Below are 15,720 nucleotides of genomic sequence, written 5' to 3'. Positions count from 1 at the left end.
ATGTCTAGCATCAACCACATTGCAGACAACCAAAAGCATAGCATAAAAAAAAAAGACGGAAGCTTGTTTCACTTGCAGTAAGTTGAGAGAAAGGACAGAATACACTCACACACATGTACACCCTCTGGTCAATATTAAAAATTTATATAATATGTAAAAACAAATATATTTTACATATACTAAGAATGTTGCCCATTGCAATAATTTAGTAAAAATTACCCATAGTCAATGAAATTTCATACATACTGTAGATATTTCCCATAAATAAAAAAAGAATAACATTAAAAAAAAAAAAAAAAAAAACTCCAAATAATTTCCACAAAATGTAAAGAATGCAAATAATTTTCAGGAAACATTGGTTCTTGGGAATTTGTCCATCTTCCTATAGGATAATGGGTAAATACACAGACTAAATCTTATATACTTGTGGGCTTACTAAACAGATGTGAGCTTTTAAATACGTTGATGATGTTCTGTGTTCTCCATAAAGAGATTGGAAACCAGTGATAATATTTCAGCCAGTTAAACAAAAGAATGCACAGATGATCACTTACCATACACAGTGAGGTTGTAGACTTTCTTATAGTTTTTGTTGTTGGTAACAGTTATAGTTCCAGTATACAGTCCACTGTCCTCCAGTCTCAGATATCCAATCTTCAGCACTCTTCCATCATCCAGGATCTCAAGTCTTCCTTTAAACTTTTCATCTATAACAGTAGGCTGATTATTTGTGTAAGTCACCAATGGGTTTGTTTTGAAGTTCCAGATTACTAGAAGTACAGGACCCGATGAACCTCCACTCAGTGACATTGGGATGGATTGGTTTATAAGACCATTCAGTATGACAGGGACATACTCTCCTCCTGTATACACAATAAGGGTAGAAGTGTAAAGGTGATCATTCTATCCTGGATCTTGGATGGTAGATGACAACAGGCTCCACTAATTAAAACTAGAAAATGTAAAAAGTAAATCCCCTGCCATAACCCATGAGTGTAAGAACCACTGTCAGGCTTTTATTGCTATCTGTGACCCCTTTGGGATTTCCCCTCACTTCCTGCTCTTGAAACAAAAGTGTAGACAAGATTAAATCTACCTAATGTGAGTGTAATTTTCTGATGTCTCATTAGTAGATTTTCCTTTACCCATCACTTTCTATACTGTTGCCTGAAAGTGAGGGGAAAGCGCCCCAAAGGGGACACATGTAGGCAGGTTTGGGCTGCAGTTTGTCTGCCGACCTGAAGGTGGCATTGTGACATTAAACTAAACTGTCCCCTAATATGGGCTCCTTGCAGCCATAATGGTGGGGGAGGGCAGTGTGTAATACTGGATTCAGAAATCCTGTAAGATTTGGGCTGCCATCTGCCATCTGTCTTTGTCCAGTGTAGCTCATTCATCACAACCACAGGTAACCGCTGGGTGTGTGGATACTTTCTTGTTTTTTAAGCTGAACTCCAGGCAGATAGAAAAGACACAAATTAATGTGGCTTTTTATTCATAAACACATGAAGTATAATTTTTTTTAAATGCAAGAAATGTTGGTACCTGAATTGGACTTGCTTTCAGGTTTTTATAATCCATGGTACAGTAGAGCTCAAACTGGGAGAGGGAGAAACAGCACAAAGTGCAAATCACTACAGGGTGTATGAGCTGGTGGGAGTAACCTCTACATTAGGCAGGAGGAGCAGATATTTAACCCCTTCACGCCGACCGAACTCAGCTTGAAGGGGTTGTACCGGAGTGATGCATGCAGCTGCACACATCACCCTGGTGGTGTTTTTTTAGAGCAAACGGTCGACTTTCTTGGGCTAACAACCGATGTGGCTAAAAGCCTCCCACCTTCCGCGGCTTGCCCTGGCTCTCCCAACCCACCAGGAGGCTCGAGCGACCAGCCGGGACGTCCACCGGTTGGCCGGAGACCCGAACGAAGCCAGAATCGGCTTTGATTGGGTCTCGGATCTAGTAACCTGGAAGCCATTACATGACATCACTTCCGGTTTACAGAACTTAAAGGCACCAAATGTAAAAAGATTACAGCATTCAAAACAGCCAAACTTGGCGTTTTGAATGCTTTTAAGTGCAAAGGAGGGATTTGGGGTCTTATAGACCTCAGATCTCTCCATAAAGAGTACCTGTCACTGCCTATTACTGTCACAAGGGATGTTTACATTCTTTGTGACAGCAATAAAAATCATCCGAATTTTTTTTTAACGAGACAGTGTAAAAACACATACGTAAGTCGCGCCCGAAAAATGTAAACAGTGTTTAAATCACACATATGAGGTATCGCCGCAATCGTTAGAGCGAGAACAATAATTCTAGCACAGGACCTCCTCTGTAACTCTAAACTAGTAACCTGTAGAATTTTTTCTATGGAGATTTTTAAGTAGTTTGTCGCCATTCCACAAGCGTTCGCAATTTCAAAGCATTAAATGTTAGGTATCTATTTACTCGGCATAACATCTTTCACATTATATGCAAAAATCGGGCTAACTTTACTGTTTTGGGTTTTTTTTTATTCATGAAAGTGTCTTTTTTTTCCCAAAAAAATTGCGTTTGAAAGACCGTTGAGCAAATACCGTGAGACATAAAATATTGCAATGACCACCATTTTATTGTCTAGGATCTCTTCTAAAATATATATTTACTGTTTATAATTTGTGGGGGTTCTAAGTATTTTTTGTAGCAAAAAATATGGCAAAAAATGTCAGAAAAAGGCTTAGGCATGAAGGGGTTAAACTAGCTGGATAAGTTAAATGCCTGCAGCGACTGAGAAGCAGTGAAAACTGAGGCATTTGCAGATACAAGCTGATAGGAAGGTAAGTATGGAGGGGTTTCTTTTACTGGATGGGCTCCTGTATGTGAGTTCGTGTTTAAAGGGTATCTTTTGGGATACACCAAGGTCACCTTCTCACCTACAGCCTGGTGACTGGACAATGAAGAAGAAGCAACATACTGATACGTTTTTTTACTTTGTTTTCTCCTTCTGTCTGCCTGTCCATCAAACCCTGACGAAGTCACATGATGTAAAGTGTAGGGATGAGCTACAGGTGACGTCACAATGCTACCGGTGGTGTCGGCCTCCAGAGGTGAGAGGAGAGGAGAGTAGAACGATGATGATCCCAGTTCCATAACAGCAAATAGCAGAAGTGTTGTTTCCTTTGAACTTGGATAGGTATAATATCCTGTAAGTGCTTTTAGTCTTGTGTCCTAATGAATACTGTTTTAAACAGAAAGTGGTATGAGTATCTCTGATGTTTATTTTAGAGCTCACTTGCACCAATGACATTAAGTTGCATTAAGGGAATTTGAGATTAATCCCTGATGGGAAAGAGTGTTTTTTGGACCTGTCAGTTAGTAGGTCCCATTCCTAACTGTGAGAGCAAATCAGCAGAGAGGTGCATAAAGAAGTTGTAGTTTTGGGTGGAGAGCATCACTAAAGATTGATGGTGGAGTTGAAAGCATGGAGGATAAATAGTTTGCTTCACTAATGTAGTTTATTATATATGCACTGGACATTTTTGCTGCAGTAGGGAACAGACACAAAAGATCCACACAGCATCTTTCCAAAATAACTGTTCTGTTGAAGTTTTTTATACATGCGATTACGTAGGTGTCACATTATTATTACAGTTGTACTTTTATAGTAAGGGGCGTAACATAGGTAGGTTAATTTCTAATCAGGACTCGAAAGAATGCAACATGTGATAAAAACATTATCAATCCAGTGTGCAATACATACAAAATAAAATACAATAATATACAGAATTTACAAATCTCCTTTACAGTATTAAAGTGATTGTAAAGCTTCACATTTTTTTTAATAACAAACATGTTATATTCACGTGCTCTGTGTAATGGTTTTGCACAGAGCAGCCCCTGATCCTCCTGTTTTGGGGTCTCCCACTGACGCTCCTGGCTCCTCCTCCCTGCTGAGTGCCCCCAAAGCAAGCCGCTTGCTATGAGGGCACTCATACGTGCTCGCTCCTGAGACGGCTCTGTGTGTCCATTGTGTCCATGGCATGGCCCCATTCCTGCTCCCTTATCACTGGCTGTGATTTACAGCAGCAGGAGGCCATGGCTCCTGCTGTTGTTTCTCAGTCCAGTGAGGAGAGAGAGAGACTCTGCTCTCATTCACATTGCTGGACTAAAGTTGGTATAAAGGGGGGGGGGGGGGCTGGGTGAGGGGATCCTCATTACAAAAGATTTTTACCTTGAAATTAATGTAAAGCTTTGTTTTTCTTTAATTAAAATAAAAAAACATGTTATCCTTACCTGCTCTGTGCAATGGTTTCGCACAGAGCAGACCCGATCCTTCTCTTCTGGGGTCTCCCGCCAGTACTAAAGGCTCCACCACCCCACTGAGTTAGCAAGCCACTAGCTATTGAGGCACTTGTGCGTGTTCGCATTTGAGCTCCGCTCTATGTGTCCATAAGACACACAGAGCCAGTGGTGAACCAACAGGGGGGCAGGGGGGCATTCCGCCCTGGGTCCCACACATTGGGGGGTGTCAGGCAGGTGGGTGAAGCAGTGCCAGTGCCTCAGGCAGCGGTGTTGTGACAGGGCAGGGAATGGCGAGCTGTGACAGTGTGCGGGGGTGCCCGGGTGCGGACGGTACTCGGGTGACTGACACCCAGGGCCAGCCGCCAGATTGACTCTGCCGCTCACAGCAGGGGAGAGAGACAGTGAGCAGCGCTGAATAGATGACGGGAACTGCTGGAGTTAACTTTCCAAGTTAATCAGCAGATGATTGGTTGCTAGGTGGTCCTAGCAACCAATCCTTAGCTTGTTAATATGAAAGATTAACTCCAGCAGCTCTCGCCCTCTGTTCATCGCTGCTGTGTCTCCACCTCTGCATGCCCGAGTAAGGTAGGAAGGGGCAGAGCTGGGAGGGGGGCTGTGTAATCTGCAGGGATCCAGAGCTGGAGGGGGGCTATGTAATGTGCAAGGTGTGGGGGGGAGGGTTGTGTAATGTAAAGGGGTCCAGAGGTGCAGTTGTGGAGAGGGGGTACACAGTAGTGACAAACAGATATTGGGGTGCAGAGGTATGCAGGTGACACAGTGGGGTGTTTTTACATTTTAAACTTCGGGGGATGCCAGATATAGAATCCGCCCCGGGTGCCAAATGCTCTAGGTACATCTCTGCACAGAGCGGGGATCGATCTTGTCACTGGCTCTGATTGGCAGCAGCTGAGCCAATGAGGAGCAAGAGAGCCGAGTGAGCCTCAGCTCTCATGCACATTGCTGGATTGAGATTAGGCATAGAATGCAGTAAGGTAAAAAAATACTTCTGCCTTTACAACCTGTAAAGAACCTTCAGGCTTTAAAACCACTTTAATGTAAAACACTTGAGCACTGCCCTACTTTATATAGATATACATATAGCTATAGAAAAGGACAGGTGCATGCATTATCCACTTCCCGCCGAGCGTACACAGATATGCGGCCTCGGCTTTCGGGGGTTATACCGGGATGATGGCCACAGCTGCAGACATCATCCTAGTACCGTTTTTTAGAGCGAGCGATCGGCTTTCCAGGGATAACAACTGATGCGCCTAAAAGCCGATCAATTGTTATCCCGGAGGAGCGGGAGGGGACGTCCCCCCTCCCGGCGCCTCCCGCCGCTCTGACCGGCCTCCCGTACCACCGGGAGATCCGATCCACGATCCAGCACTTCCGGCGTCTAGCCACAGACTGGAACAAAGTCGTAAATGGCTTTGTTACAGTCTCCTGAATGTAAACATGGAAGCGACGTCACAACGTCACTTCCGGTTTACTCGGCTGCCAATGGCGCCGGATTTAAAAAAATATACAGTATTCAGATCTGAATACTTTGAAGTGCAAAGGAGGTATTGGAGGTCTTTTAGACACCTGATTCCTCGATAAAGAGTACCTGTCACCACCTTATACTGTTTACATTCCTTGTGACAATAAAAAAAGTGATCAAATTTTTCTTTTCTTTTAAAACACAGTTTAATAATATAAAAATAAATTAAATAAATAAGAAATTTTTTCTTTTTTTTTTAAAGCGCCCCCATCCCCGCAAGCTCTCGCAGCAAAGAAAACGCATACGGAAGTCGCGCCCGCATATGTAAACGGTGTTCAAATCACACATGTGAGATATCGCCGTGATCATCAGAGCGAGCGCAATAATTTTTGCACTAGACCTCCTCTGTAACTCTAACTTGGTAATCGTAAAAAAAAAAATTTAAAGCGTCGCCTATGGAGATTTTTGGGTACCGTAGTTTGTCGCCATTCCATGAGTGCGTGCAATTATAAAGTGTGACATGTTTGGTATCTATTTACTCGGTGTAACATCATCTTTCACATTATACAAAAAAATTGGGCTAACTTTACTGTTTTGTTTTTTTTAAATTCATGAAAGTGTCCTTTTAAAACACCGCTGCACAAATACCGTGTGACATCAAATATTGCAACAATCGCCATTTTATTCTCTAGATTCTCTGCTAAAAATATATATATAATGTTTGGGGGTTGTAAGTAATTTTCTAGCAAAAAATACGGATTTTATCTTGTAAACACCAAATGTCAGAAATAGGCTTAGTCATGGGTTATATTCTAATTGGGTCCTAGTGTTTCCCCTCCATTTCTGTGAGTGCCACTAAGCACAGTATGAAAGGGGATTGATATCAAGACAGATTCAGGTACTAATTCTGGTTGTATGTACAATACATAATAATATCTAAACACAAAAGCAATATTGCAGTTTACCAGCTCTGAGTACTGGAGGGGGTTCTGTGTACTGGGGGGCCCTGTGTATTGGGTGGGGGCTCTATTTATTGGAAAGGCTCTATATCCTGGGGGGAACTCTCTGTAATGGGAGGCTCTGTGTACTGGGGGGGGGGTCTATGCAGCTACTACCCAGGAGTGGTGAGCGCCTTCGGGCAACAAATCCCCTCTTTTCATTTGTTTACCAAATTGAGTTTTTCTCACTGTTGAGCCCAAGCTATATATTAGTTCTCTCCTGCTAGTATCGGACTGTCAAGTTCCTTTAAAGCATACATAGTATGTCAACTGTCAGTTATCATTATATCTTACGGGACTGAACTGCTCTATATCTATTGAGCAAATATCTACCTTTATGCTACATGAATACCATACCTCCCAACTGTCCCTGATTTCGAGGGACTGTCCCTGATTTGGAGCAATGTCCCTCTGTCCCTCATTCCTCCTCATTTGTCCCTCATTTTGGTCTGATCTATATAGTTGTATATAAAATGCACTTTTTATCTTTCAAAAAGTGTTTCCCAGTGCTAAACCTTTGATCCAATTTCTAAATTGCTGCATTTGTACATTTTAAAAGCCAATATAAAGGAATAGTAGTGGTAAAAAAAAGCACTTGTGGATTTACTTAACCTTTTTTGGGGGTTAATTCTCCTTTAAGGGGGTGTGGCAGGGGGCGTGTCCTATGCTTACATACATTTGCTAATAGGTGTCCCTCATTCCCATCTCAAAATGTCGGGAGGTATGGAATACTGGTAAACTGTGAGCTCCTTGGTATTTGCTAAATGCTGGTATGTGCATGCTGCATAATTAATCTTGAATACCCCTATTTATCAGCCCTGTGTGATAAATACATATGTGAGTACAACCTATCTACACAATTATTGCACAAGTCCCAACCATGGACATGCAAAGTGTGTAGTGTGGTACTTTGGAAGATTCATGACTAGTATTACACACTGGACTTATTTTGGGAGCAGCACCAATTCCTTCCTAGCAGGCCATGTATGAAAGTGTATGTGTGGGGCCCGGGGTGCGGCGCCATATTGTGACAACATTGTAATTTTTTTGTTTGTGTTTTAAATTGGATGCACTGGGGGGGGGGGGGGGGGTGTTTCCACTATTATGGTAATATTATACCTATGGTGGATTTAATCATTGACATTTCTACTCTCAATAAAGTACTTACTAATTTTTAATAGACCGTTGTTGATCCTCCTTACTGCTATCTTTTTGAGAACATTCCTTTGTCCTTTCAATCCTTTTTACTTATCTATGTACTGTGGGTTTGAGTACTGGAGGAGCTCTGTGTACTGGGGGAGCTCTATCTACTAGGGGCACTGTATACAGGGGGAACTCTGTACTGGGGGGGGTAGAAGGGGGGCTCTGTGTACTGGGGGAAGAGGGAGGTGGGGGAAGTCTGTGTACTGAGGGGTGGAGGAGATGCTCTGTACTAAAGGGGAGGTGAACTTTGTAGCGAGGAAGGGGGGTCGGGGTTGAGTGAAGAGCTATATGGTGTACTTACCTGTAAGAAGTACAGAAGGAAGTATTGAAAGGACCAAGAAGCATTCAGGTAGATGTTTCATCATTGTCTGTAGAATGGAGAGTGATACTGAAGGGCAGAAAGCAAGAGAAATTACTGCAAAATTCAGAGTCGTGCATGGAAACCGCAGTTTCTACACATATGAAATTATTTTAGAGGAAGTGTGAAACCACAACTCCTGATGTCTTAGGAGGAGTGGACTGCACGTATCATAAACAGATATTTTAATCAGTAATCAACAAAACTCATTTGACAAGATGCAGTCTTTATTTCTTCAGATTTCAACATTTTCTTATAGTCTGAAAATGTCAACTGTAATCTAAGTTTGGCTGGCGATGGGCCTTTAAGCCCCTTTCACATGTGTGGATCCGTATTCAGACATCCGCTTGCTCAGCAGGGATCAATCCGTTGATCCCCGCTGAGCCGGTGGATGACAAGTCCGTCTCTGCACACTGTGCAGGGACAGACCTGTCAGATCTCTGCTCTGCTCTATGGGGGGATCGGATGAAAACAGACCACCGTTTTCATCTGATCCGATCCATCGGACGGATGGAAAATAGGACATCCATCCGTCTGGATTTAGCGGAGCGGATCGGTTCGAGGCGGATCGGATGTCAGTGGACATGTCACCGCTGACATCCATCGCTCCATAGAGATGTATGGAGCGTCCGTTCAGGTCCACCTGAAAAAACTGACAGGCGGATCTGAACGGTCTGCACATGTGAAACGGCCCTAAAAGTATAAATGTAAGTAAATAAAGAAAACGAAACAAAACAAATGGTCATTTAACACCAGTTATGTATTCATTAAAAATAATCTTAAATACATTTTTTTAAAATAATTTTACTACTGCAAACCAGTAGTAACAGGCCCCATTACACAGGGGGCTGCTCGATAATAGGGGAACATGTCGCTGCTCCTTCACTATTTAAATCAAATGCTGGGGCCATCCTTGACAAAGCTGTAGTGATTTACAGTACATGCAGTAGACAAAAGAGGTCAGAACCTGGCTGTATAGTTCAACAGATATGTCTGGATTAAAAAAACACACTAAACAAATGTGCAAAAGTGGTTGAGAAACTGGTATAAGAAGTAAGTCTTTGGGTTCATGGAGAAATGGGCTGACTTTGCGGTCGGCTACCAGCTCTACAGCAAAGATGGACCTAAATGTGGAGGCTGCAGGTCTGATGGCCAGAAGGTTGTAGGAACTCTTTAAACTATGAGGAGGGGGTGGGATCAGTGAGGGGTATACCATGCAGTTGTAGTGATGGCCCCGCGGGGTTGTTACATGTTACAGCATCCACATTTCACCCTGCTGCCAGATATCCATTAGACACACTTCTCAGTCAATGAACAGTCTTTTGCTTGTTTTTGTTGTTTTATTAGGGGATTGAAGTTGGTTGGGGAAAAGGGACATGGGATGCCCATAGGATAAATTGTACTTTGTAGAATAAAAGTAACTGCGTCACACTTCTCAGAAGAACAAGATGGCGGACCCTAAACTTGACAGACTTTTACCTCAGAACACTTCTTCCAGCTCACTTCCTGCAGCACACTACTTCACTGTTCAATTTTAGTAATCCTGTCACACCATCAGAACATGACTAGGCCTCACTCTGAATAAGTCCCAGTGTCTTTACTTGAAGGCCCCTTGTAGGCCGGGGCCTGCAGTACCCCTTTATGGTAGCAACCGATTTACTTGAGAAGAATAAATGTACTTGATGGAGTGTTGATACCAGTAAGTCTGACTTGCAAATCCTGCCCGCCCTCATGGCTGCATCGATTTGACACAAACTCCCACAGTCTGTCCCTCTGGCTCTACATCCAGCTCCCCCGGCATGTCTCTTCCAGAGCTTTCCACTGTGCTTTCCACTCACGATACCTGCCCTGGATCCTTCCTGAATTACTTTACTCCGGACGTGAGGACCAACTGTCTCCTCCAGCTCCTGTTCCAGGACACCTCTCCATGACCGTGTAAGGAGAGGCTCCTTCACAGCTCCCAAGCTCCCCAACTGAGGTACACACCCCCATAAAAGGGGTTCCCTCAGACACGACAGTCTAACACCCCTTCATCCAGTTCTCCTAGCCAACAACTCCTCCCCTAGCAGGCTGACCATGGGCATATGTAGGAGGCCTGCCCCCTGCCAATCCTAGTTGGGGATTGGTCAGAGCTCCTCACATGTACCCCATATCACTCTAGCTCTCTGCCCTGCCCCTTTTCCAGAACATTCTCCCTGGAAACAGAGGAGGCGCCAAGGAGTTGAAGTACATGTCAGTCACCTACTGCTACACTAAACCACTCCCCTGCCCCCAGATCAAAACAAACAGTCATATGTTATCCTTGTTTCCCTCCAGAAAATTCACTCAGGTGAGCGCCCTTATTCATCTTCGGAGTGCGGGAAATATTTTGCTACCAAAGGAGCCCTTGCTTCTCATCAGAGAACTCACTCGGGTGAGCGTCCCTATTTATGTACAGAGTGCGGGAAATGTTTCACTGCGAAACACTCCCTTCTTACGCACATGACTAGACACAGCTTAAAACATCCAAACAACTTTCAGACTGTGGTAAATGTTGTACAGATCACATAGGTCTAATCGGAGAGAAGACGCCTTCTGAGGCGTTTCGTCAAATGTACGATGGCCTTTATCCGGTGAAACAGTTGAATCCATAGAACACCTGGAGGATAATATATAATTATATAATAGGGTACATCCTGGCAAAAGCCAGGTTTTCATTTATAGGTGGAGCTTATCGGGATGAGTCTTCTGTAGGCCTCCTCTGTTTCTTGGAGATTCCAAATGGTGGGATGTGCCTCCTATAACTATGAAATAATCTGTAATGAAGAAATGAGTTTGTTGTATAATAAAGATATTATCAGTCTTATAAATGTATTAGAAGAGAAATACAGGAAGCACAATGGAGTCCTAGCTCACAGCATAGGCCTGCTTAAATTTACCTGCGCTGGCAGCTTACACCAAACAAACTTATACTTAGCACCTACCTAAGGTAGAGGGTGCTACACTGAACAAGGGTCAAGGTGTGCAGATGTGGGCAAAGTTGGGGGGAAAGGAGGTCTCAAACCAGATGATACAACTAAAGTATCCAAGACCAATGCTAGTAGGCTTTTTGAATCTAACTGTTATTCAAAAGTGAAGAAAAAAGTCATATATGCTTTTAGACATTTTAAGCAAAAAAGAATGGTTTTCTTATAGGACTTTGAAAGGCAGAAACTCCTTGACAACAGTGTTAATTTAGTTGACTAAAACGACTTAAACATTTTAGTTGACTCAAATATTTTAGTCGACTAAATGAATACTATTTTAGTCGACTAAAATACGACTAAAACTAAAACAATTGAGATGACTAAAATACGACTAAAACTAAAAGCCATTTTAGTCAAAAGACTAAAATGAGACTAAAACTAAAATGCCATTTTAGTCAAAAGACTATGACTAAAACTAAATTGCAATTACTGAAATGTTCTGGGCGATTTTAGTCGACTAAAACGTAGGACATTTTAGTCGACTAAAATGTAGTGGAGATTTAGTCGACTAAAACTAAAACAATTACAGAAGACTAAAATGGGACTAAAACTAAAATGCCATTTTAGTCCTAAGACCAAATTTAACACTGCTTGACAATCAAGTTATATTAAAAATATATTTATATTTTTATTAGAAAAGTTAAAAATGAGAGTGTAACATTAATGAAAAACAAGTTTGGATGCATACATATTACAGGTGTAATAGCAAAAGAAACGTGTATATACAGACAACCACTTGGCTCTGTCGAGTAGCAGACTAAGACAGAGAATGCCCGATGCGTTTCAAGGGTACTAGCGGTAAACCTCTTCTTCAGGGACTAGTAGTATCAGGAACCATGAATCAGACCGAGACAGAAGTAAAGTTAAATCACACTTGTTTAATAATAAAAATAATAAGGTAAACAGAGTAAGCGTAGTCAAGACAAGCCAGAGTTCAGTAACCGGATCGGGTAGTCAGCCAAGCAAATGTCAGAGATAAAAGCCAGAGATAAACGTAGTAGTACAGCAAGCAGGATCGGGAGCCAGAAGGAACGTCAGCCGAGCAAGTCTTCAACAGGAAAGCAGGAGAACGTCTCTGTGATGTTGGCGAAGGCAGAGATCAAGTGAGCTGGACGACTTTAAGTAGGCAGGGCCGATGAGCAAAATCAACAACAGCTGGGTAACTGTGGAGAGAGATGGGAGCTGGTAATTAGCCGACAGCTGAGCGGCCAGCTCAGAGAAGGAACGGCTGAGCCCAGCCCTGACAAGTGGTTCAATAATTGGTTGTCTACAATTAATACAAAGCAAAAAAGCAGTAAGCATTCATCATAAAAACATATATAGGTAGATTTTACAGTAAACATATTGTAATATTGTAGTATAAAATCTGGCCATGTATTTCTTGAGAGTCCCCAATATTGCATCCAATTTAAAAACAGGGAGAGAGTCTGCTGCCGTATGTCAACCAGATTGAAGAAAGCCAATGAAGGAGGAGGGCACGGCAGGCCCAGACTCAGGATCAAACACAGAGGGGACTTTGTGTCCACCCAGCTCCACAGATGCCACAGCTAGGGCAGAGAACACCTCAAACTTCTAGGGTCTAGACAAGAGAGAAAGGGGAAAGAGAGTGGAAGAGAGCCTATTTGTTGCAAAGTGCATGCAGGTATTGTAGTAGAACTATATACATGAATATAGAAAAAGACTGATCATCACACCTTAAGGCAAGCTGGTATGTTGATAATGAGCAGACAAGGAGTGAAATATGTATACAAGACTGGACAGGACCCATCAAGCATCTGTAAAGGAATTAATGATTATTAATATAAACCGTACAGCATAATGTGCAGGAAAATTGTAAATATAGAGAGCAGTAATGCACATCCATAAGTAGTGGATAGCATATAGTTCAAAAGAGCCTTGCAGAGTTGATGTAGAAAAAACTGGTTGTTACCTGTGATCTTGCAATAACAGTGCTCCGTCTGCACGGATGGCGGGGCTGGAATGAGGGAGTGCCCTCCGAATCCCCGGCACGCAGGCCAGCCCCCCGGAGCGTCATCTTGGCAGTGACTGCCTGTTAGTGAAACCTGTCCTGTTAAACCGCTGTATGGTCTTGGCCACCGTACTGCAGCTCAGTTTCAGGGTCTTGGCAATCTTCTTATAGCCTAGGCCATCTTTATGTAGAGCAACAATTCTTTTCTTCATATCCTCAGAGAGTTCTTTGCCATGTGGTGCCATTTTGAACTTCCAGAAACCAGTATGAGAGAGTGAGAGTGATAACATCAAATTTAACGCACCTGCTCCCCATTCACACCTGAGACCTTGTAACACTAACAAGTCACATGACACCGGGGAGGGAAAATGGCTAATTGGGCCCAATTTCGACATTTTCACTTAGGGGTGTACTCACTTTTGTTGTCAGCGGTTTAGACATTAATGGCTGTGTGTTGAGTTATTTTGAGAGGACAGAAAATGTACACTGTTATACAAGCTGTACACTCACTATTTTACATTGTAGCAAAGTGTCATTTCCTCAGTGTTGTCACATGAAAAGATATAATAATAATTTACAAAAATGTGAGGGGTGTACTCACTTTTGTGAGATACTGTATACTGTATACAACTCAATTATTCTGTAAAGATCTAATCCATTCATTCATTTGTTAATATTTGTTAATTGATGTATATTAGATATTAGATTAAAGAAACTTTCTAACACTGCTTCCTAGATAAGAATGTAAAGAAATATTCTAAAACTTACAGGAGTTCATTGTATGAAGTGTCATAAAGGTATAAAATGTTTCTAATGCTTCTATGTTTTATACAAAGCAGCTGGTATACCTGTAACTGAGAAGTATTGAGTACTTAGCTTAACAACGGACCAACCCGCAATTGTCTCTCATGTTTAAAAAAAAAATTCACCAGAAATGACATGTTCTAAAAAACATCATATATAAAAACTGAAAAAGTCACAGAGTGATGGATCACCCACAGAGAAGCCTACATTCTCGTGGATATCCAGTAGCCCAGGTACAACGTTCATGCCCCTGCATACACCCCTGCAGAACTTATGTTCGACCCGAACATGAAGCTCATCCCTATTGTCCATCTACTTTAACATTTTCCCATTCATTGCCTGTAGGTAACGTTTTATGTTTCCTGTGTAGATAAGGATTTCCCTTTTGTTGCCTGCATATTGCATCAAATGGCCAGTTGTCATCTATGTAGTACAACTGCCTGTTTGTTGCCCACATATTGCAACATTTGACTATTGCCCAAATATTGCATATGATTGCCAGTTTGTTGCGCATGTATTGTCAGGATTGGTGGTGTCTGGTCTCTTAAAACCTACACAAAACCTTTCCCACCCTTCCTTCCACATTTTGAAGATGTAAAGAAGAGGAGGGTACATTTTTTTCAAGATATTTTTGGGAAAGTTCAATCTTATGCTTATCTTGAGACAAAGTCTAATGCCCCGTACACACGGTCGGATTTTCCGACGGAAAAAGTGTGATCAGATTGTGTTGTCGGAAATTCCAATCGTGTGTGGGCTCCATCAGACTTTTTCTGTCTGAATTTCCGACACACAAAGTTTGAGAGCAGGCTATAAAATTTTCCGACAACAAAATCCGATCAGTTAAATTCTGATCGTGTGTACACAAATCTGACGCATAAAGTGCCACGCATGCTCAGAATAAATTAAAAGACGAAAGCTATTGGCTACTGCCCCGTTTATAGTCCCGACGTATGTGTTTTACATCACCGCGTTCAGAACGATCGGATTTTCCAACAACTTTGTGCGACCGTGTGTATGCAAGACAAGTTTGAGCCAACATCCGTCTGAAAAAATCCATGGATTTTGTTGTCGGAATGTCCGATCGTGTGTACAGGGCATTAGAACTAATCCTAAAATTCACAGACATCAACCTAGGCTTAGATCCAGCAAAATATCTCCTACAACATCAGAGCTTTCCAAAATATTGTTACAACAGAAAGCTACTTATACACCTGCTTAAGGGGACTAAATTGCCTCATTGTCACTGTGGCTTGCTAAAATTGATGAAATTAAATAAATGCAGGACCTTGCCCTCTTCCTCCAGTACAGATAAGATCAATATAGGCATGGCACTGCAGATACAAATTCCTAGCCAGCCCAGAATATGGGTCTCTCACGACAAACCAAAAAATAACTTCACCTGACTGCTCTGTGCAACCCACTGCCTTTTAGGGCATGTGAATGGGTGGTTCGTTCTTATGCCCCCTTCCCTACCACCTACCCACCCTACAGCTCCCCCTCTCCCCTTCTTTTTCTCTCTTTCTTTTCTTCTTTCTTTTTGTATACCCCTAGGCAACCTACACTGACATAACATTACAATCTTTCAAACCTCCCCATTTTAGGTAAGACTCATACAG

General features: G+C 42.3%; 1 protein-coding gene across 1 annotated transcript in view; it reads right to left on the bottom strand.

Moving 5' to 3' along the window:
• Nucleotides 1–8,396, bottom strand: part of LOC141117018 (T-lymphocyte surface antigen Ly-9-like) — a 40,442-nt gene extending 32,046 nt beyond the window's left edge. Inside the window, exons 1-2 of the mRNA XM_073609588.1 lie at nucleotides 8,270–8,396; nucleotides 555–863 (exon numbers count right to left, since the gene is read on the bottom strand). Coding sequence (XP_073465689.1) covers nucleotides 555–863; nucleotides 8,270–8,333 — 373 coding nt within the window. The 5' untranslated portion in view covers nucleotides 8,334–8,396. The remainder of the gene's footprint in view (nucleotides 1–554; nucleotides 864–8,269) is intronic.
• Nucleotides 8,397–15,720: the final 7,324 nt, after the last annotated feature.

The sequence above is a fragment of the Aquarana catesbeiana genome, linkage group LG13 (genome assembly GCF_042186555.1).
Source record: "Aquarana catesbeiana isolate 2022-GZ linkage group LG13, ASM4218655v1, whole genome shotgun sequence".
In the NCBI taxonomy this organism is placed as follows: Eukaryota; Metazoa; Chordata; class Amphibia; order Anura; family Ranidae; genus Aquarana; species Aquarana catesbeiana.
This window is presented reverse-complemented; position numbering and strand designations above follow the sequence as displayed.